This window comes from Anser brachyrhynchus (genome assembly GCF_964034855.1).
Source record: "Anser brachyrhynchus genome assembly, chromosome: 12".
NCBI lineage: Eukaryota > Metazoa > Chordata > Aves > Anseriformes > Anatidae > Anser > Anser brachyrhynchus.
Window position 1 is genome coordinate 4,990,442 of NC_137707.1, and position 22,428 is coordinate 5,012,869.

The 22,428-nt window shown below is 37.3% G+C and overlaps 1 protein-coding gene across 6 annotated transcripts in view; it reads right to left on the minus strand.

The window, feature by feature from the left end:
* Window positions 1-757: 757 nt before the first annotated feature.
* PLCG2 (phospholipase C gamma 2) overlaps window positions 758-22,428 on the minus strand; it is a 69,585-nt gene continuing 47,914 nt past the window's right edge. For all 6 annotated transcript variants that reach the window (XM_080552455.1, XM_080552457.1, XM_080552456.1 and 3 more), the window contains 17 exons: window positions 21,842-22,020; window positions 20,875-21,075; window positions 19,231-19,350; window positions 18,105-18,285; window positions 17,382-17,450; window positions 16,273-16,382; window positions 15,388-15,484; window positions 14,388-14,454; window positions 13,961-14,118; window positions 11,477-11,579; window positions 10,042-10,251; window positions 9,288-9,433; window positions 8,194-8,308; window positions 6,685-6,852; window positions 5,723-5,811; window positions 2,217-2,401; window positions 758-1,409 (listed from right to left, as the gene is read on the minus strand). In XM_080552455.1, the coding sequence (XP_080408581.1) occupies window positions 1,367-1,409; window positions 2,217-2,401; window positions 5,723-5,811; window positions 6,685-6,852; window positions 8,194-8,308; window positions 9,288-9,433; window positions 10,042-10,251; window positions 11,477-11,579; window positions 13,961-14,118; window positions 14,388-14,454; window positions 15,388-15,484; window positions 16,273-16,382; window positions 17,382-17,450; window positions 18,105-18,285; window positions 19,231-19,350; window positions 20,875-21,075; window positions 21,842-22,020 (2,241 nt within the window). In that variant the 3' untranslated portion in view covers window positions 758-1,366. The remainder of the gene's footprint in view (window positions 1,410-2,216; window positions 2,402-5,722; window positions 5,812-6,684; window positions 6,853-8,193; window positions 8,309-9,287; window positions 9,434-10,041; window positions 10,252-11,476; window positions 11,580-13,960; window positions 14,119-14,387; window positions 14,455-15,387; window positions 15,485-16,272; window positions 16,383-17,381; window positions 17,451-18,104; window positions 18,286-19,230; window positions 19,351-20,874; window positions 21,076-21,841; window positions 22,021-22,428) is intronic.

The following is a 22,428-nucleotide window of genomic DNA, read 5'->3' on the forward strand; positions in this document are numbered from 1 at the left end:
CTGCTGAGGCAGCTTCATCAGGCAATGAATCCCAAATCCAAGCAGGTTTTCTGTGATCAGAAATACACCATGATGTATGCAACATTTTATGATTCAGGCAGTCATTTAGACAGAACTTAACTCCTCTGCACACACATGAAAGGTAAACTCATGCATACAGATAGCAAAACTCCACCCATGTAGAGAGAAAGAAACCAGGAATTTGATAGTAGTAACGTAGTACTATCACAAAGATCCACCATATACACAAATTAAGGCAACTGGTTTTAAATATGCCATTCAAGGACTTTCATTCTGCTCTTGCAATAAAACACACTTGCTAATCTAACGCGTTTTCTCATCTGTAGCTCAATGCTCTTCACTTGATTAAAGCTGTAAGAACGACTGTGTATACTATCGTTCTTGGATTAGATACATTTTGGGAAAATGGTCTACACATTTACAGAACACCATCATTTGACGCTACCATCTAACTAGGATTGCAAGATTAAAAATGGACAATTCATTAAAAAAATCATTTCTAAGCACATTAGCAGCTGAAAGGGTTTGCAAAATGATACTATACCAAAGTAAATGCTTTTCAGATTTGAAACACCTTTGCTTTCTGCAAACAGATATTTCCTACCACATATATTAAAACCTTTCCTTCCAGTGCCTTAAGTTAGGGATATAAATTCAGAGGGGCTGCAAACACAGGTTCACACATTGTTCCTTTCCTAAACTTTTCAAGAAGAAACGACTACAGTCACAGAGAATATTTGGTTTCAACAAAATTAACGTTATTTGGTACTCAAAAAGAGAACAGAAAACTTATAACGAGACAATACAGTATGAGCTATTAGCTGCCCAAAATACTTTATACAGTATCGAAAGTACAATCTGGTGTAACATACATTAAAAAAAAAATGCTGGTGCAAAAGTGCTTTTACAGCATTTAATAAATTAAAAACTCACTACCAGTTAATCTTAAGGAGCCAGGTTGTTAAAGTGGTGAGGTTCCATGCATGTACATTGTTATGAATGTCTTATCTACAGCCTGTGTACACAAATACAGTAGATGATTTAAACTTGTGCTTCAGGTATTGATAAGAAGTGAAGACTATGCAATTACCCACCCTCCAATTTTAAAGATCTTGAATACACAGAAGTCTGGCCTGCACAGAGGGTATGCTTTGTACAGAATATAAATTATTAGGAATTTAAACAGTTTTTCTTATAACAAGAAATTATTAAGGAAACCCATCTTTTCTCCTCCTCCTCTTCTATTCATTCAGCTTGATGAGATCTGCACGGAGTAGGATGACCAGGATAAATTATCATCTCCTCCTGAATTGCTCCATAAAACTTCCATCAAAGAATGATTGCTTTAAGAGTAGAATTTGCTGTTACTGACTTTCTTTTCCTTTAATCTTAAGGGGGGAAAAAAAAAAAAAAAAGAATGAACAGTCAAGTTTACTAGGAATTCCTCAGAAGAAAACAGTTTACTACATTCATTTTACTTAGACACAAATGGCGAGTAACATATCAGCAACAAGTATTGTTTTTCCTGCAATAAATGGGAATAAACCAGTGATTCACACAGCTGTTCAGCATACATAAAAAGGTAAAAATATTTAAAGAAAAGTCTTCCTCCCATCCGATCAGCTCAGAAAGGAAAAAAGATCTACTTGACTGGTACAAGAAGCTTCTGTCTCCCTCACAATGCAAAGGTAGCAGCAAAGGAAACAGACCTTTCTCTCTTAAGCTTTGGATAGTGCACTGACACATTAAGTGACAGTTCTGTGCTCTAACAACTACTGCTTTTATCTTTTGCAGTTTGTCTGTCTGGAAGTGTGCTTTGTTCCCACACATTTAATATGTTAATAGCACTGCCAAGGACATAATTCCGATATTGTAGGAGTAAGGTGGCTTGTTTATTTGACTATACAGTCTATTTGGCTGTACGTATTTCCAGGCTTTTCTCCTAGAAAGCAGGAGAAAAGAACAAACTCATAGGATTACATGTTTCATTGTGATCCCTAAAACCAGGATTTCACTGAGCAGACATTTCATTGGGTCTGCTGGCCTCTAGTGGCTTGCAGCCCAGCCTCACTTCAGATATACTCATCCTACTCCAGTCACTCTTTAGATGCTTATTTTAATAAATCTGAGACCTCCTTACCATAAATCATGTTTGGACAGAGCTGCCTTGGGAAGGAGAATGATTATCAACCCACCTGCGGTTGCATGTCTCTTGATATATCTGTAGTTTGTGCTCATTCACATTAAATTCTTTTAATATAGCATCTCTGTTAGGATTCCTTAAATTCACATGGGTGTCATAAAGGAATAGCTGATTATTAAGCTCCTCCTGGCGTTTCCGAAGTTGCCGACATGAGGAATAAAGCTCTTCTTCACTTTCCTTCAAAAGAATATTGGAAATCAATGCACATTGTAAGACAGAACCAAAATGATACAGAACCAACAGACTTTGGGTGGTTATTTTGTTTTCGTAAACACATTCCATTGGTTTTCTAAAATTAGTTTTGTATGTTGTTTCTGCAACATTTATGGAAATAAACTAAGTAACTATGAACACAGTGAAAAAAACCCTTAGGCCCATTATCTAAACCACCATACTGTCTAATAGGGGCATCAAGGACATTCCAGGAGTCATGAAGTATCTGTATCTGAAACATATGTTGGAATATTTTTCCATACACAAAGTATGTCAGCATGTTAAGGAAAGGACAGCAAATGGTGTATCACTGTGGGACATCAGATTATAAATTTTAAAAGACTTTTTTAAAAAAAAAACAAACATTTTTGACTGCTCCACCATATTTGTGTGTTAGGTGACATATTTCTGGCGCTTTCCTATTGAAATCTAGACTGCAGGTGGAAATACTGAATAGTAAATAGGATCTCTAATATTATCAAGTGTCAGACAATCAAGAAAGGACACATCCTTTGTTTCTGTGGATCTATGACAACCTGCAAAGGAACTGGCTAAGTATTTGAAGTATAATTTGCAGCCATCTGAATTTCTGTTGTTGTATGTGGCCCACAGGAGAATGTCTCAAAATTATCCACAAGCATAAAATAATCATCATGATTCCCTTCATGACTTCAAATTGCTTTAATATTTCAAAACTTTGGATGCACAAGCTGTCTCCTTTATCGAGTTACTAGTGGGGAATAGTATTGGCAGGAACAAAGTCTTAATTTTTACATCAGCAGCAAAACAAGATGCACATCCTACAAGAAATGACATGCAATCAATAAACGTAACAAATCTCAACATTTTCAGAGATGGCACACTAATAAGAATGCCTCTTTTAGCACTCAGTACAGATCTAGGAAAGTTGTCATGTTTAGCAACACACCCATGGGGTTTCAACAGGTAGAGCTTCAAGATCCTTTCCTAACCCTTCTTTTTCCTCCCAAAACATAGTCCTACAGCTCCCTGGTATGGCTTGAAGCAAACGGAGCAGCCTCAGTGCTGTGCTACTGATTAAGTTGTAAAAAGCTTCTCCCTCAAGAATGGGATGAAACTTCGCATTCCCAAATCACAAAGGGAATAAGCAGATTGCTAATTACCAATTTGCAGGTATAATCATCAAGATGCATACGTGCTACTATTTGTTTGTGCAAAGCTAGACTTTAAAATGATGTTTAAGAATGTCCACTTCAATCTTTATGTTAAAAACATACGCTATCAAAGCTGACTGTAATCAGGAAGTGCTAAAGAGGTACACATACTTTCTGAAGCAACTAAATCAAATTTCAAACAAATAAGACACGCTTCTAAATGTAACAACAGCATCAGTAAAACAGAATTTCCGCAGTATCAGGAAGACTGGACAAAAACAACATAAGGTCCCACATAATAATTCACACCTGTGAATGCTTACTTTGCAATATTCTTGCTTCTCTATTCCTAAAGAATTTTCACAGCCATCTGTAATTTCCCTTTATATCTTTGTATTTCATCTCCAAGAGTATGCAGATGGGCTCTGTATATAAACAGGCCTCTTATTATACTATACCATTTTATGGAGGGTCATTTTTTTTTAAAAAAAAAAAAAAAAGGAAAAAAGGGACAGAACAGATGGATAGAAGCTTGATCTTTCCTGATGCTTCTTGAATGATCTGGCAGAAGCTCTAGAAGTTGATTAACTATGGCAAATCTTGGTTTGCAGCAGACTGCCAAACAAAAGGAAAAATGTTTGAAAGTTCTCCTGCAACTGCATTATCACCCAGAGATATCAAACAGTGTGAAAATACAGAGCTGTGCTTCACCTTCATTTGGCCTAAGCAGAAGGGGCTTCAAGAGTGTGAAATGTGCTACTGTCAAAGGACTTGGTGCTGACAGACTGGGAGACATGCTGCTGCTACGAGCAACGCTTTAAGAGGTACTCCTGCCCCAGGCAAAGAATGATCTGAATTTCTGAAGAGGAATTAGCAATGTATCTACGCATCATGCCCATGCTCGACTTCTCCTTCTCTCCTAACTCTTTGCTAGCCACCAGAAGAAAGCTACCACGGCTACAAAAACTGTGATTACACACAGTCATTTTACATCACATGTTCATAAGGTGGCTTTGCAAAAATCTTGACAAAGGACATTTGAAAAAGAGGCTGACATTCCTCTGTGAGGAATGTGACCGAGAATTCAAAAATTTCCATTTCAGTATGGGTAACTACAGGCACAAATCTCTCCAGAGACATAAAGACTTACTGTTCGCAGAATCTGATGGTTTAATCAGGAAACATAACGTACACTGGTCTGAACTATAACATAAGCCTAAATGGTTGTGAATGGCTAGAAATAATAGGTTGCACTTCCCTCCCCCCCCCCCCCCCCCATTCTGAATCAGAAGGGTACTGGAAAACACCCTGAAATCCTCACTTCCCAGAAGTGCCATAAAATTTCATCATTTGTCCTCTATGCCATTGTATTTAATAAAATATTATAATAAAATAAAAAATGAATATATAGTTATAATTGCATACATATTTAGTTCTATATAGTTACTGTATCCTAATATATAAATTATATAGCATAACATACTGTTGAGGTATGGAGACAGTCTGAGAATAAACCTGCTTTAAATCAGCGTATAAAGAAGCACCTCTGGAGCACCAAGAAATGCTCTTCACAGATCAGCCGCTTTAATGCCTGGCTTCATAAGCAAGGGATGCATCATCATCATTTTTTCCCTTATGTGTGTGAAAATACTAGTACTTCAGTCAGTTGTTTTACAGAGGCTTAAGAGAAGGAGATTAGAGCTTCAGTAGGAACCAGGATACGTCTTCCATTTGTTGGGTTATTTATGTTAATGAAATACTGGGAGAAGTAAATTTATCTTCTCTTCCTAAAGAGATTATTTTTTTTTAATGCAGGACCTTTAAAAAAATATTCTCAGAAGCTAAGACCTGAATTTAGCTAGCTTTGCACGGCATCAGGTAGTTAACATTGGAAGACAATATCCATGTTTGTAAAGGAAAAAAAAAAAATAGAGGTAATTAGTCTTTGCTTCTGCATTATTTCTTTTAACAAGTGAGTAATCTGTGTCCCCCCCCCAGAGGAGAGTAACTCAATTTGCATCACTGGTCTTCCCCAATACCTAAAGAAGTATCAGACTATACCACATCAGAAAACTAAACCCTCGCTTCCCGGTTTCCACAAAGAACTGATAACATAAGCTCTAAGTGCACAAAACAAACCAATAGTTCTCACCAGAACTTGCTGCATTTCACAATGAATCAGAAGCGAGGCTAGCTCTATGTCTTCACTATAACCATTCTTGAGAGGAACTGATCTAAAACCTGGGAAAAACAAACAAACAAAAACATACTCAAAGGAGAACTAGAGTCAAGGCAAATGGTTATCTGCAGTCATCAAAATGGTGCAAACAGTCCTAAGGACTAAGAGATCCTTCTCTGCTCAAATGCTCCATTGCCGAGAGCAGGCTTTGCTATGACAATTACAGAGAAGCAAAAGACAATAATGGCCAAAATGAGAAAAACAAGATTTCACATGCTCTTGAAAACTAAAGCCAGTTGCAGAGAGAATCAGAAAACCTACTTCTGCATATGTCCACAACTAAGGCAATTAATAAAACAAAGCCACTGACACCAAAACAGAATCTTCCCATATTTTACTCAGAGCACATAACGCTGTTGCTGAGATGTAGTCCATGGTGAAGACAGTTGAAGACACAGAAGGGGTACTAGTAAGGAAATAGGAATAATATCAAAAGTAGTGATCTTGTTACTTTCATCTGAAACACAACACGAACTAGAGAGGAAGGAAGAACCTTTATCGGAATCTCCCACTTTCAGAACAAAGAAGTCAGAATTAAACCTCTGGGTCTACAGGTACACAAGAAACTTATGTTTAACTTCCACAGAGTCACAGCACACTATCAGTAGCAATTTTAACATCTTTGTTGTGTTTTTTGCTGTTGCAAATTTTTGTATGTTTTCCTATTTCAATTAAAAAAAAATCAGAAGGTGAGAGGATTGTTTTAAATACTTTCACACTATGCACCCCGTATCATAATAAACAACTAAAGGAGCAGATCAAAAGAGAACTTCTCCTTTGGCGTGTTATAGCTGCTACTGACAGCAAAATCACAATACAGCAATGCTGAACCACATTTTTCTGACTTAGCCCCATATTATTCCTCCTATTCTTACCTGCTTTGATTCCTTTGATAGGAAAAGTGGCATGTGCTAAGAAATTAGGGTCACTGAACATATCCTCCTCATAAACAACAAAGCGCAGAAACGCTAGATTGGGATCATAAATTTCAAATTTCACTTGCTCTGGACACGGCGCCCAAACTGGATTAAGGCCATTGTCATCTGTAATGAAAAGGAAACATTTGCTGTATGAAGCAATAAATTCACTTCATTCATATATGGGGATGTATCCCTGGACATTTTCTGGGAATACAAAGGCCCAAAAATCCTATTTACCATCTGTCTCACATTGTAACCTCGCTTCAGACAGTTTGTATTTGTTTATTTGTGGGGGGAGACAGGAGGAAGCTTGGCAGGGATGGAAATCCACGAAGAAAGGCTATTATTCGTCTTTAAATATACAAAATCTCCTTGGATGTGTATGTGTAAAAAAAAAGCTAATTCATTACTCATATTCATGAGCCTCATGCTCCATATCACTAAAAGCATGGAAAGTACTGGAAAGACTGATGTACAATTGCTTAATTCTCATACTCATTTCTGGAAGACCAAGTAACTTGGCATGTGCAATACTGCCCGGAATTTTACTGTCTAAGGTCTTGGTCACTCCCCACAAAAATTTAAAATCATAAACCTCTTCTCTGAAGTACTGAAGAGCCACAACACATATTTTGCTCCTTATTCTGTATTTATCTTCCACTGCTGTCAAAGCTGTAAGTTTGAGTGGCCTGGATAATTAGATTCAAAGCCTCTTGTCTACCAGAGGAACACTGCTACATCCAGATACATTAAATCGTGAAAAGACAGCCAGTCAGTTTATTAAAGATTGTTCTGTGTTATCTTCTTACATTTAAAATTCCAATAATCAATTTTTATTTGGCTGCTGGTGAGATACTGTCCCATTTCAGTGCACTTAAATGAAGCTCCTCTACAGGCAGACACACACACACACACACCTTATCCAGAACTCACCAGGAGCAAGCTTTGATCAAACTTCTTCTGCTTTTCAGGTTATACTACTTTACAGCCATATATACCCAAGCTGTCTCTGAGGGGATGCCAGTCTTCAAAACCCAAATTTAAATAAACACAGTCTGGATCTCACAGTAGTAACTCCCCACTGGGACCAGAGTTTAGGCAAATGATTATCGCTGTAGAAGGCACTTTCAAGACAGCATTTTTTTTTTTAAACATGCAGATTACGCAAACTTGTGCATAGGCAAAAATTAAAACAATTGTGACTTTCTACAAACTAACAGTTGAGGTTTTTTTCAAAAACTCTGATATACATTTAAGCTTCTCAAATTAACTGGCACTGAGGCAACCAGGAAAACAGTAATGTACGACTCACCAGCCAAGAGCAAGAGTTACCTAATTCCTCCCCATACAGGTAGCTGACCAACTACAGACGTTGTAAATTCATGATCATCACCTACTCATTTTATGCAAGTGCACTCAGAGTATAACCATGTCCCCACGGCTCAGAAAAGCACAGATACTCACTCACAACTGTTGTCTTGAATTTGTTGTTATCATATTCAGCCCCACAAATTTCTACCTCTACAAAGGGACAAGCAATGCTTCTACCAGGCTTAGGAAGATGGCGAGCACCCAAAACCTGCAAAAGAAACTACGTTATAACCACCTCCAAAGGAAACTTCACACCGTTATTTCTGTGTGGAAGGTAGCCTACAGAACTGAAGGAGAATTCACTAGAGGAAAAAAAAAAAAAAATAAACCCAGAAACATGCTAAATCTCTCCTGAATATGTTTACATGTATTAAACTATCTGTGCCACCAGTAATAATATCCTCCCATTCTTTGGGTGACTCAGTGATTTATGTAATGGCTGCCACTCATTGCACAGAGCATGCAGCTACAGATCAAGTTCATAACACGTTTACTTATCTTTCCTCAGCCTTTATTAGTTATCTACTTTAAGAAACTCCTGCTTTATATTGATGACCCCTGTTTACCTTGTCTCTAAACTGTGGTGAAAAGCAGTTAATGTGTTTCTTCCTTCTCAGAAAACATACTTTTAAATGACATCTCTCTTACTGAATAGCAACTGAGAACAGAAACAAGTTCAATTCACATATGGCACTAGAAGACAACACATTATAATTTTTTTAAGTGATAAAACCCCATCTCTCTATGAGTCAGTGTACTAAATACTATGATGAATGGGGAAAAATCAGTTTACTATTTTTTCTGTTTAGTTTCTCTCTTTCATTATAAACATCTTTCATCCACACTGGAAATTTCTAACCTAGTTAGTCTGCTGCTAACCAATCTCCAATAGGACATTTCTATTAAGAAGTCATTAGGTTGGAAATGCACGTTAGTCTATTTTATTAACAATTATATAAAATTATCCTAGGATTGTGCTTTCAATCCTATACCATGTGCTTCATTAGCATAATAAAGATAGTGTTTCCTATCAGGAACCAGTGGAATTACTTTTATTCTCCAACATTGACATTTAAAAACAGTATTTTGACAATCTGTCAGGTCTTGCTATGAAACATAATAGCTTTATTTTTAGTTGTATAGATATTTATGACTTGTAAAAAACATAATTTACAAAGGAGATTTACCCTCACTGTCATAATCATCTGCAATTTCCTCTTCGATTCATTTGGCATTGGGTCATATTCTTCATTTCGCATGCTTTCTGGCTGCAGAACATAGCCAGTGCGTCCATTAAGTGAAAACAAGGCATGGTTCAATTGCATGTATTTATCTAGGGAGAGAGTTAAACAGTCATAATAGAAGAAAAAAACATTTGAATAAAGCTAAGGAACTACCAGAATAATGGCTCCTGCGTGCAGTTCCTCCTGGTTGCCACTATCTCAGAAAGAGCTGGAAAGGTAAGTTGGAAGACTCAGTTCTCTTCAGTAACTGAATTTGACTGGTCATTTCTCACCAATTTTAATCCAAATAAATTCATCTCCATTCACAATTAGTTTCCTATCAGTGTGTCATAAGCTAGCTGGCCCTTATTTGGATGTTGTGTACAGCTTTCCCTGTGGGTGAACAATGGTTCATCCACCTGAACTTCAGAGTAACTATCTCTGCTTGCTTATCATGAAGAGATAAAGGTGGAATAAACCTTTCAGAGGTAACAAGTGCGTTAGTCTCGCTCAGCGACAGGGAGACTGATTTTGGGGGACCAGCTCTAGCAAGGGACTCACATAAGCAAGCTAACTTTAGTTTCTGCATCTCGCTTCTTGCTGTGAATTACAAATCAATAGGATAGCAACAATGATTAGAATGGCAGAGGGTCCATAAAGGGGCTCGTTAATGGTGAAATGGAAGGCAGATGAAACCCTTTTTCAAAGGGAATATTACCTGGAGTTTGGAAGTTAAGAGCCACCATCTGAGAGCCACAAAGCCAGAGGCGAAACGGGTCATAGTTCGATGAGTCAACCCTCTGCCCTTTAGGATAGACACGCGTCAGTCCCTTCAGGTTGTATTTCAGCAACTCAACTGGCTTTTGCTTAACAATATTTTCTGCCTTGGTTTCCACGAAAGAGCGAATTTCTTTGAAATCAGGATTTTCTACAGAAGGGAGGGAGGAAAAGAGTCATTACATTACTAAAGGAAGAAGGAAGTCAACATTTATGCTGTATTTCTACTAACATTTTGGTTCACTTTGTTTTGCTTTGTCCTTTAATGCAGCAATTTCCACTGTTTTAATGCAGACACAGCAAATTGGTTGAACACCAGGTCTGAAAGCTAAAATTGCCTGCCTGCCTCATGTTTTGCAGCAGGGCAGATAGTCTGTAGTCATGCTCTCATCTCATCATTGCTAATAATGCACTTCTGACCACTGCAAGACATATTTAAATGAGACATCTTTTCCTAGGTTTAAATGGAGAGAAGGGTGAGCCAGGGTTACCCAATGCCTCAAACAATGACTGTAATTATAATGTCTTAACCATACTGACAGCTTATTAAAAATGTTTGCAAAGAAGATTAAGGAAGAAGGGCACATTTCCTGGCTTCTCTGGAATAAGAAGTACATATTTCAGTGTCAGATTCTACACCCACACTTACACAGACCCCAGTTCTCATTTATATTATGAAACTATTCCCAATAGCTTACATAAATGGCAAATACACCATTCCTATAGCTTATATAAATGGCAAATGCATAACAAATCCATTTTGAGGGTTCTTTACAAACAAATTGCAAGTGTTCAGTCAGACTTTTTGGTCTTCAAAAAAGTCAACTGACACATATATAGTGAACTTCCCTATGAAAGTTATATTGAGATGTCTTTAGTCAACTAGGTTAGAAATTTGTGACAGTTGCAAGATCTCTTCTTTTAAAGACTCCTTTCTAATGGAAATTCACAAACATTGAGAAGCTTTCTAGTCCTTACTGTGATTTTACTGACAGCAAAAATGCAGTGCTATGGGAAATGAAAGCCTGGATAGTTTCACAATTGTTCTTGTCTCCTCATTTATGATCTTGTTTCTTTGTCTCATATGACTAATTTGTTCCACATTTGGTACCACACTTAAGCCTTAACAGGTTGAGACGTACGTTCAAAATAATTCTAATAAACCATAGGCTTTTACCTGACATTTTATAGTATGAATATCATCAAGTTCCCAAGTGTGCAATTCAAATTGCCACTGAAAACTCTCCATGGGTGATGCAGAATACTTTTTCCCCGTAGAGAAAGGATAGATTTTATCTTCAGTTCTATAATTTCAACTAACATCTGTACCGATTAGTAGAAAAGTTAAAATTCAGGTGTAATATTAAAGAAAGTACCTAAATTGTCCTTGGTTTTGCTTGTTGGCTTGCAGTAGATTACCAGATCAGATAATTCAATAGCAATCAATTGATTCTTTTCCCAGTATTTCCTCCTGTTCTCCTGTAAAATTTAACATTTTAGATTACAGATACGCTGGATATTATGGTACAGTAACTCCAGGGCATACTCTAACAAAAATGACAAAGTTGATCCATTTCTCTTCACCCAGATTCCTATTTGATACTTAGAACACCTACATAAATGTTGTGTACCCAGTTCAGAGAACAGATTAATGAGTGTGTGTTTGTTTCTTAAAGGAAATGTTTCTGAGCTTCCCTGAATCAGTCCTACTCAGGAGCAGGGCAACAATGCTTTACTTTTAAATAAAATTTAATGTGGTTCTACTCTGTTGTAGATATGTTATTGACTCTATACCTCGTGTAAATGCAAATGTATGAAGAAAAAAAAAATGTTAAATGTAGTTAAGTTTCTCACTGTTTATCATTTTGAGCAGGACTTAGGTCTTGTTACTAACTCCCAAACAGCTAAACTTAAACCCTATGAGTATCATTCCTGTAATTTTCTATTTGCACATCAAACCAACAGCGTCATGTATGGTAAATCATGTGCAGTCATGTAGACATCATCACTAATAAACCTAGTAGCTACTTCCCTTTTTGTAAGCACCTGCTATGTGGAAGGTGAGCCAAGGTCTTTGCAACCAGAGGCTGGAAGCCACTGAAATCAGCAAGACATTCCCCGAATGGAGACATTTTGGCTGGAGGCTTTTCAGACATAAGAAGCAATTACAGGATAGAACATGTTAGAAGAGCCCCATACTGAACTGCTATTAGCTTTGGTACAAGAGGTTATGAAGCAGCAGCAATTAGGAAGTCTTCCAAAAGAATTCCCTCAAGAAGATGAACTGAAGAGGAAAGAAAAATCAGAGAAGCTGATGGGTTTCTACAATGTTTCAATGAACCAGAGATTATACATCGAGGTCCAAGAAAAGCAAAGAGGAATATAGCATTAAGACTTGAAATAGCTTGGGGAAAAAACTGCAAACACAGACCTCATGGTACTTAGTGATACACCAGTTTCCCAGACATTGCACAACAGAATGTGGTGCTCCAAATAGCAAAGTAGCATTTCAAGATGCTGTGAGCTCATCTTTAGACATGACCCTCTAGAGATACCCAAACAGGAGAGCTAGCATTGAACAACAATTCCTAGGAGCATGGCAGGTGTTAGTATTAAAGATGACACGGTATATGAAGCTCAGATATTTTTACCTTTTTATATACAATGTACACAGCCCAAAAATAAAGTGAAACCATGTCTGTATCATACTGTAGCATCGTGTTGACTCACTATGCTTTTTCCTTCCCCAAAATTCAGACTGTTAATTCTACGGGCAAGAAAGGCTTTTCCTTGTCTTTTTCCCCTCCCCATGCTGCAGCCTATCATATGAGCTTTCAAGAGGCCAAACGGAGAAAAGCCTCCTGATTGACAGAAACAAATTTTAAACTATCTTTGAAGACAGGCTGTTTAATACTTCTCTTACTGTACAGAGGGAGAGAAAGCTGGCAAGCTCCTGAAGAGCCATTGATGTACTATAAAAAACATTCAATTTAGAGACGTTTCTTCTAGGCCGTGTTTCTCTTTTTCTTGTTTTTATTTCTAAATGAAAGCCTTGCAATAAGGACCACATCTCTCTTCCTCCAACAATACATCAACAGTTCCTGTTGCTTCTTCCCTTGCTGAATTTGCTGTCTCCTCTGCTTGAGATACCAACTTTCTTGCTATAAATAGGATTTTGAAGACCTTCAGAACATTACTACTCCAGAGGAAGGATAAACAACACAAGCCAACATGATACTGAAACATATTTTCCATCGTTCATACCACCCACTTAGTAATAAAAGTGAAATAAAAGTGAAAAAAAAATAATAAAAAGTGAATAAAAGCAAGAAAGGAAAAAGTACACCTAAGCATAGTCAACAGAAGGGCTTGATCATGTCAGAAACTTCTTAAATAGACAAGTATTTGGAAACACTATTAAAGAACTGGCAAATCCATAACGTGGTTATTAGTTACAAATAAAGTATTTGCCTAAACAATTACCTATTCAATTCTGCATTCACTGCAAAGCAGAGTTAGTAAGGATACAAAGGTGCAACAAAGACAGTATTCTGCTGAAAAACTCCTGTTAACACAAAACCAAAACGTCTTCTGATGACTGGCACTCTGCTATCTTGAGTACTATTCCCAAAAGAGTTCAGGGGACAAGATTCATGGCATCAATAAAACGAACAGACAAGCAGTAACATGCAAGATAGTCTAGGATCAGGTCTTAGCAAGGTTTAGCAGTATATGGTAGCTAAAAAACAAACAGTATTGTAAACTTATAACAGTACGTTATAAAATACCAGGTATATTTTTTATCAATACCAGGTGTGTGTGTATATATTTTTTTTTATTTCTTATTTTTTAATCGATACCTCTTCCGCAGTTTTCCACGTGATTTCACGGATACTTTGGTACCATTCAAAGAGTTCTTCTACTTTATCAGTTGCAAACTCAACACACGGATCTTCTGGATTCTTAGGTTCCAGAATGAAGACAAAAGGCTTTTTGTGTTTCCCTTGTGGCATTTTCACTGTTAAGCAACACAGTAGCAAGAAGTTTATACTAAAATCTAGAAGTAGAAGCTGCCATTGATCTGTTACAACAGCTAGTAGTTGTAACAGCTGGCCATGGTAATAAAAGCTCTTATGGGTCTGAACAGTTAGTATTAACAAGTTTAATCATACTAATTGTATTAGCTGTAGTAATACAAATATTCTTCAAAAACAAATCTTTTATAGTAAAAACAATAAAACTTTCTCAATACAGAAAGCCCACATGTAAGAATCAGAAAATACATACCAACGTTGTATGTATTGAGTACCAGGATGCCACGACATAGAGAGCCTAATGGATTGTCCTCGATAATCTGTGAAAAACATGAGTTAAATCTGACCCTCAGCCTTCTCAATTGCATTTAAAGAATATTAACAAATAATAAATACACACCATTAAATCTACTCTCAGTTTCACTGAAAGCATGCACTCTGTAATATTTAAAAGCCTACTTCCATGTCAAGAATTTCTCGTTCTGAGAAACAGATGAGAACTTCTGTAGTGAGAGTCAAAATGAGGACTGCAACTTCTGCCATGACACAACCACTTATTTTTCAAGTCTGCTTAAAGCCGCTATCATCAGAAGAAAACAAAAAATCTAATAAACATATTTTCCTCCAAAGGCTCCTGGCAAATCAGTGGAAGTACTTAACAACAACAACAGAATAATGTAACATTTTATAACATTTAATATAATGTGTAACATTTAATACTCCAAAACGTTAAATATTTTTGTCTTCTTGTCATAAATAGATCTTTGTTCACGACTCTGGACTAGACTTTTTAGACCCATTTGACAATCAGTATAAAGGTTAGTTATGCATCAAAACATGATCCTGGACTGTGAATATGAGAATGATGTGTTTGGGCACATGGTTTTTCTATTTGCAAATATCTAGGGAGTAATTACACAGGCAAACTAGTTTCAGGCACATTATTGTTTAGATAAGCTATCTGAAAAATCTATACTGGTATGATTTTCATTAGCATGAAATCATTATAACCTCCTAAAACCCAAGCAAATCAGTTATCTCTTTAAGTAGTTTTCCTTGATGGAAGTCCTGACAAAAATACTCGACAGCACAGAGAACAGTGAAGAATGCATTCATTTCTTTATTCTGCATTCCCTCAAACACAACATGCAGAGTCATAGGTCCATAAACTAGATTTCCCCTTCCAGAGGGAAAGATCTTATAGGGAAACGCAGCAGACAAACCTTAAACCTCAGACAAGCCTCAAACCTCACCTGGCTTTCAAGCTCAGCAGAGTTATCAGATGACATGTCTTCAACATAATTAGATGGAAAATAGTGTTGGACTTTTTCTCCATAATCCCCCTTCCACCTAAATTAAATTAAAAAAAAAAAAAAAACAGAGGAAAAAAATAGTTAAAGAGCTTCAACAGGCCATTAATGAAGCAATAATCTTCAATAAATTGGTCATTGATACCTAACACTAGCTTCTCTAGCTGGCAGTCACCAAAATATAAGTGATGAAGTAGCTAAAAGCTCTAACAAAGTGATCATTAACTGTAGTAACAGATCATTTCAGAGGGATTACAGTTACTGTAAACTGCAATTAATGACTTAAGAGGCTTTTCCCCCTCTAGTACTAAAAACACTATTATGTGGTTGATTGCACTGCAGAAACTACAGGGAAATATTAGGTTCCCAAGCTTTCTAAGCAATTTGCAAGCCAGCTAAGAAATAAAATCTCTTATGAAAGGAGACCATACAGATAACTAAAAAAGTGGATTTGATCCCTGAGAAGTACCAAGCAGACGAAAAGATACACAGCAATAATGACAATGGTAATAGATGTGTGATTTCCCAGAACATACAAGTGTTCAGGAAGTATTCATGTAGCAAAGGAAAATACTGGATACGCTGGGATATGAAGGTTCTGCATAGTGAGGCTTTAGTGCTATAGGGCAGAACAATGAAAAAGACAAGAAAAGAGACTTGAATTTGAGGTTTTTCGGTTTTGTTTAATAAACTAGAATTAAGATTTGTAGGACCATAGTTAATAAGCAGCAAATAGTTTTTTAAAAACCTACTACCCAAAGCTTAATTTTTTTTTCTCCCATCTAGTAAGTCACTAGAAGTTTTCCTATGAGGAATCTTTGTCCTTACCAGCCTCCAGTTTCCTTTGTGACATTATGAATTAGAGCTCCTCGACAGAAGCTCAATTCATCACTTCTTTTGGCTCTGTAGTCATACAAGGCTTTCACTGTTCTCTGAGGCTTTAAGAGAAGCAAAACAAAGGGGTCATCTATAGGGGGACGGGTCATAAAGTGATCAGTAATGCAATTTTTTATTTTTTATTTTTTTTTATAAAGGGTGGGGAGAATGGAATCAGATTTATTGTTTTTTAAAGCTTAGAAATTGCAATACTAAAGTTCCAGAGTGACATCTATTGGTGGAAGCAAGTAACGCTACTTAACTGCTATTCTTTGAGTAGCGGCTTGAAAAAGAAAAATTATTTATAAAAAAAAAAAAAAAAGAAGAGTACACCAATATAATTACTGTAGCTAAATAAATAAATAAATAAAATAAAAAAGTGAAATATCAATCAACTATCCTCATCACATGTATTCATATGCTTCTGTAGCTTATAGACTTAGATGCAGTCTAAAAGCCTCCACTTCCAAATCACATCAGCTATCCTGGTAATATTTCCTTTAGGAAGACATCTAGTTTCAGCAGAACAAGCAATTGCTTTATCTTGAATTTCCTACCACTTGAATTGATAGTAAATGGTACCAATGTAAACCTTAGTTGCAATGTAAATTCATTAGCCAAAAAAAATTTTTTTTCAATTACAGCCGCAGAATTTACAAGCAGGTGAACTTTCATGAGAATCTACAAGTCGAAGGCCCTAACAAGAAGCAGAGAAGTAGGTGTTTGCTGTGTCACTTGTTATTTAATTTTGGGAGCATGCCCAAATAAGCACAATTGATAAATCATAATATGTCCACAAACATTTGGGCAAGAAGTTCCCAAATTCCCAATATGGGTAAATCAATACAGGATTTGCACACAAAGTATGTAGGTACAAATTTTAAGAGATACTAGAAGAAAAGTCACACTTTAAAAGTTCTGCTGTCTAGTCCTCCATAAATCAAGCACCCTAACATTTTCAATTAACCTTTTCATTTCTACTAACAGGAAGTCAACGAACAATTCTCATCATTTTCAGAAGTCTAAGAGAAAATGTGAAGGCCATCTCTCCTTAAGCGTACCACTGTAGGGTTGATTTCACTGGGTTCCACATACATCTTGACATCATAAAGGGAGTTTATATCTTTTTCCTAAAAATGGGAAAAAAGGAAAAATGATACGTTACATGAATCAAAAATTGGAGAAATAATTAATGTTAATGGAACAAGAAATTTTTGCTGAAACCACCTTTCTGACAATATATAGGCAAATAGAAGAGGAGGAAAGCCAGACACCTATGTTAAGCTCATTACTACAGTTGAACACAGCTGAACACGAGTTTGTTATTTAACTTGTCTGCACCTCAGTTTAATGAACAGTTAATACGATGAAACAGCAATGCCTCACCAAGTTTTCTCTTAATCAAATAGTTCTGAGATTGTGAGTACCGTTCTGGGCACAACAGTGGAAGGCAATACCCACGCTCACAATTTCTGTGTTACATTACATTAGTTCCAGCAGTGGTTTCACTGTTAGATAGAAACTCTAAGACAAGAAAAGTGGTTTCAATATACACAGTCATATTTATTCTTTTATTGGCATCTGCATGATCAATTTAAGATCTCTGCCCACTCCCATAACAGAAGGGACAACTGTGGGTGAACCTATTATCAAAAACTTGTTTCAGTAAAGCTACACCTCCATTTCACAGACTGCTTAAGCTTCCCTGAAGGACATCTATCATAACCAGAACCAAACCCAGCTCCACCAAGTCCAGATCTGGGACTCAAAGGTCCATCACTCACCGTGCTGTAGCGCTCCAGCAGCTCCTCAGTCACTGGGTAACGCAATTTCATTTTCCTGTACAGAGGGTGCTTCTCATAGTATGTTACAAGCTCCACTAAACTCTCAAAATAGGCCGAGGTTCCAAGCACAAAATGGGGACCTTCTTGCCGAATTCGGAAGTGCTTCACCTTCCCCTCAGCTCTGTGAAACAAGTACAGGTGTTGTAGAAGGTATTGGTACTTGGCATAGTGAAAGCACCAGTGCTGCAAACTAGACCAGAACAACTTTGTGCATCTTAATCATATGAAATTGTTTCTCCCTCTTCCAAAGCATCTTTTATTCAAATCAAATTCCATTTGCCTGATTGAATTCACAAAAAGACATTCTCACTTTTCTACAACATGCAGGGCCTTGGGACAAATCCATGTTTTTGCCTAGATTAAATTTCCCTATTTTTTTTCCCCACTACACATGGGTATTCTGTCACTTTCACACTAACTTAAATGTCTTGAATCAGACAGAGTCCCTCTGGAATCCGCTGCTGCTGATCTGCTCCTGTCCCTAAGCAACAAGACAAGCTTGCTTCAAATGTGATTTGATTTGAAGGCACAGTGGAGAATGCCATAAGTCTACACATTTTATTAATGTTGTTACAGGAACCACAGTTTCAAAAATATTTTCCCTGGCAATAAAAGCCTACAAGTAAATAGAAAATAGCTTCATTCTGACAGATAACAAATTAACTTTGGTCAGTTATATGACAAGGCAGGATTTCCAGAGGATAAAGGCCTCGAATTGCTGCTGAACCAGCACCAAAAGGAACTTCAAACTAGCACCCTGCGGCAGGGAGCATCAAAGAAGTGAAGACAGGTCATACACAGTTCTGTATAGGAAGAAAGGGACAGTTGGTGCCCAAATGCTCTTTATAATAGCATAAAGGTTTATTCCAGTCACAGACTAAGGTTGTACAATTTCTTAAAAGCTTTTTACTACATGTGGACCTACTATACAAATTAACCCTACTAATTACTCAAAATTTGATGGCATGAATTTTATGACTCCAAAAAGCCCATAGCATTTTTAAATGAGAAAAACCAGAACACTGTTGGGCTACTATGTAATGTATTCATATCCATCTTTTCTCACCTGAAAGTCATGGCAAACGAATCAGGCTCATCTCTCTTCCTAATCAGAAAGGCTCCATCTCGAGGAATTCGCATCAGCATGTCTTCTGCCTCTCCCCGACTCAAGTTGCTATAGTACCAACTACAACAGTCAAAAATCAAAATGGACAAAGGATTACAAAGCTTGTCACATGTCATTCAGTAACAATAACAGTGTTACTGCTGATACTAACGATAGAATTGACGTTACTAATAATAGAATGTTACATATATAATGTAATATATATAACATTATAATGACATAACGTTACTAATGATAGAATCTCAAACACTACAAGAAAAATAATTCATTTAATATTTGTATTTATTTTATATTCAGACAGGCTGAGAGAGTTGGATTCATTCAGCTTAGAGAAGAGAAGGCTCCGGGGAGACCTTGTAGAGACCTTCTGGTACCTAAAGGGGTGCTGCAGGCAAAATGAGGAAGGACTCTTTATTGGGGAGTGCAGTGATAGGACAAGAGGTAATGGTTTTAAACTAAAAAGGGGAGATTGAGATTAGATATAAGGAAGAAATTCTTCACTGTGAGGATAGTGAGACACTGGCACAGGTTGCCCAGAGCAGCTGTGGATGCCCCATCCCTGAAGGTGTTCAAGGCCCAGCTGGATGGGGTTTTGAGCAACCTGGTCTAGCGGAAGGTGGGAAGGAGGGCTGAACCTAGATGATCTTTAAGATCCCTTCCATCCCAAACCATTCTATCATTCTACAATCTAAATCCTTTCAGTCAGAACTTAATTATGTCTTTCACTGTAAGTACGGTCTTAATGTACCTTCACTGTAGCTGTGACCACTTCTACTGCCAGTACATTTCCACCTTATACATAAATACAGAAAAGCCAAACCCTTAAATTGTACCGTCCTCTCATGCTGGCTTCAGAAGTTATCCGTGGGCACACGGTGACTCCCAGATCACAGGGGAAAAAAAAAGAAACTTAAGGCCACAGATTTATATTTCTCAAGCAAAGGAGATTTTCTTTTTTTTCTGATTGCAGAGAAAGCAGATCAAAGGGCAATAACTAGAGTGCTCTGCCAACAAACAAGAGCAAGCTCTTCCCAGGATCTATGTCAGGCAAATAGCAGCTGGAAATAAACACCAAGCTACACTACTCCCAAACAGCATGGGGTCAAGTAAGCCTAACCAACTCTGACAGGGGTCAGTTGGAAGTGGGGATTAGGGAAAAGTAACTCAGTTTGGGCTCACTGCCCCAGTAATAGAAGTTTCCAGATGGCACAGACCATGACCACTTAGTTGACAGGTCACAGTCAACTACTAAATATCTAACCCACTGGGTACTGTAAAACACTGAGCAGAGAACGAAGGAATTGCACACTTCCACAGTATTACAGTTCTCACTGATTGTTCTAGCTGTTTCTAGTAAATTGCTTTCCAGGTGACTGCTCTCTGTTTTACCATGTTCTCACAAAGTCTGCGATCTTACTCAGCATCCTACTGGGAAGCTTCTTCCTCCGATATCCACAAACAAGCAACGCTCAGGTGTGCTCCTGAATCTGGGGAATTTTCTACGCAAAAATCCAAGACCATCAATCAAATGTACAAATACTCTGTATCATAACAGCCCTGGTGCTTGCCTTCTGCTGTACATACTCTTTATTTTCATGAGGACTGGGATTAGGCACAGCATCCGTCAGACGCAGCTCAAATTCAGCACATCTCAAGTGGGCCTCTTTGTAGTGTTGAATGAGATCATAGATGCTATCAAAAGTGAGGTTGTCTGTCAGGTAGTATTTCACAGTGTCCCCATCACTTGAAGAACGGATACGGCAGTGCTGGACTCTACCTGACCTCCTGAAGATGTGAAGAGGGGGATAAGGAAAAGAAAGGTATTTAACAGGTTTTATTCTTTTAAGTGTTTCCTCAACCATTTCTGGTTAACTGTATGATAAGCAAGAAATCCTTACTAACTCTTAAAATAACTGAAGTAACAACAGCAACAAAAATCCTGACCAGTGATAATGACAGTCCCAAAAATATTATTTTTCAACCCACCATGGTTCAAAAGGTGACCAACACTTACTCCCTTCAAAGTTTGTTCATTTGTTCTGACAACAACCACCAAACAAAACAAAACCAACCAAACAAAAAAAAACATCACGGAAAAATCCATTTCCCCCCCAGGGGACTCTTTCATTGAAGAGATCGACCTCTGCTAATAAAGGTAAACTCACGAGACAATGAGTGTGGAAAGTGTGGATCAGTGTGAAAAACAATAATTTATCCTAAAACTAAAAAATCAAATATTGGCCCACTCACTCAAGAAATAACAAATCATACATCCTGACAGAATGGAAAAAGGAAAAAGATATAATAGTGAGTCCCCTCTTGACAACTGCAACACTTCAAATAAAGTCTGCTTTGCCAAAATGCACTATTCAGTGCACGGAAGTTCTATTTAGAAGGTCCCTCAATCCCATGAATACCATTCTAGTAAATATAAACACCTTATTCCTATTTACTCTCAGCTACACATGCACATTGACAAAATGCATATATTTTTATGCAATGCCATAAGATAAACAAAACCCATGTAAAATTTTTATGATGATCACCATACCAGAATGACAAGGTGCAATCATTAGGGAAAGCCTCACTTTCCCTAACTAGGAACGTCCCATCCTTGCCACCCATTTCAGCACAATATTCCTGGAGCAGCTTCTCAGCAGTTGTTCTCCCCTCTTTCATTTTCCCATGGAACCACTTCTCTTTTAAGTGCAGTTCAGTACGTTTTACCTCCTAGACCAGAAAATAAGAATTTTTATTGCCCACTTTATGATTCTAATACAAAGTACTTCTTATTGATATAACAACCTTCTATTTCAGGATTTCAGCTCTTCTCAGACGTAACTCTCCTTCCACAAGCAATCTGATCACCTTCATAGGCACACTTGACTCTCTTCCTCAGTCAAGCCACTTCTTTGGATCAGTGACTAGCTTAATCCTTAATTAAATATGTAATCAACATATTGAGAAATATGTTGATAAAGTGAAAGAACACAGCAGTGCAAATGCTATTTTATATTTTCAAAGGAAAGCACCCTACTGCAAATTCACAAAGTTTCTATTCCACTTTTTCCTGGAATCATCTCTGTTCTCACTTACGCATTAATGATTTTAATAACATTGACATCTAGGTGAATGGAT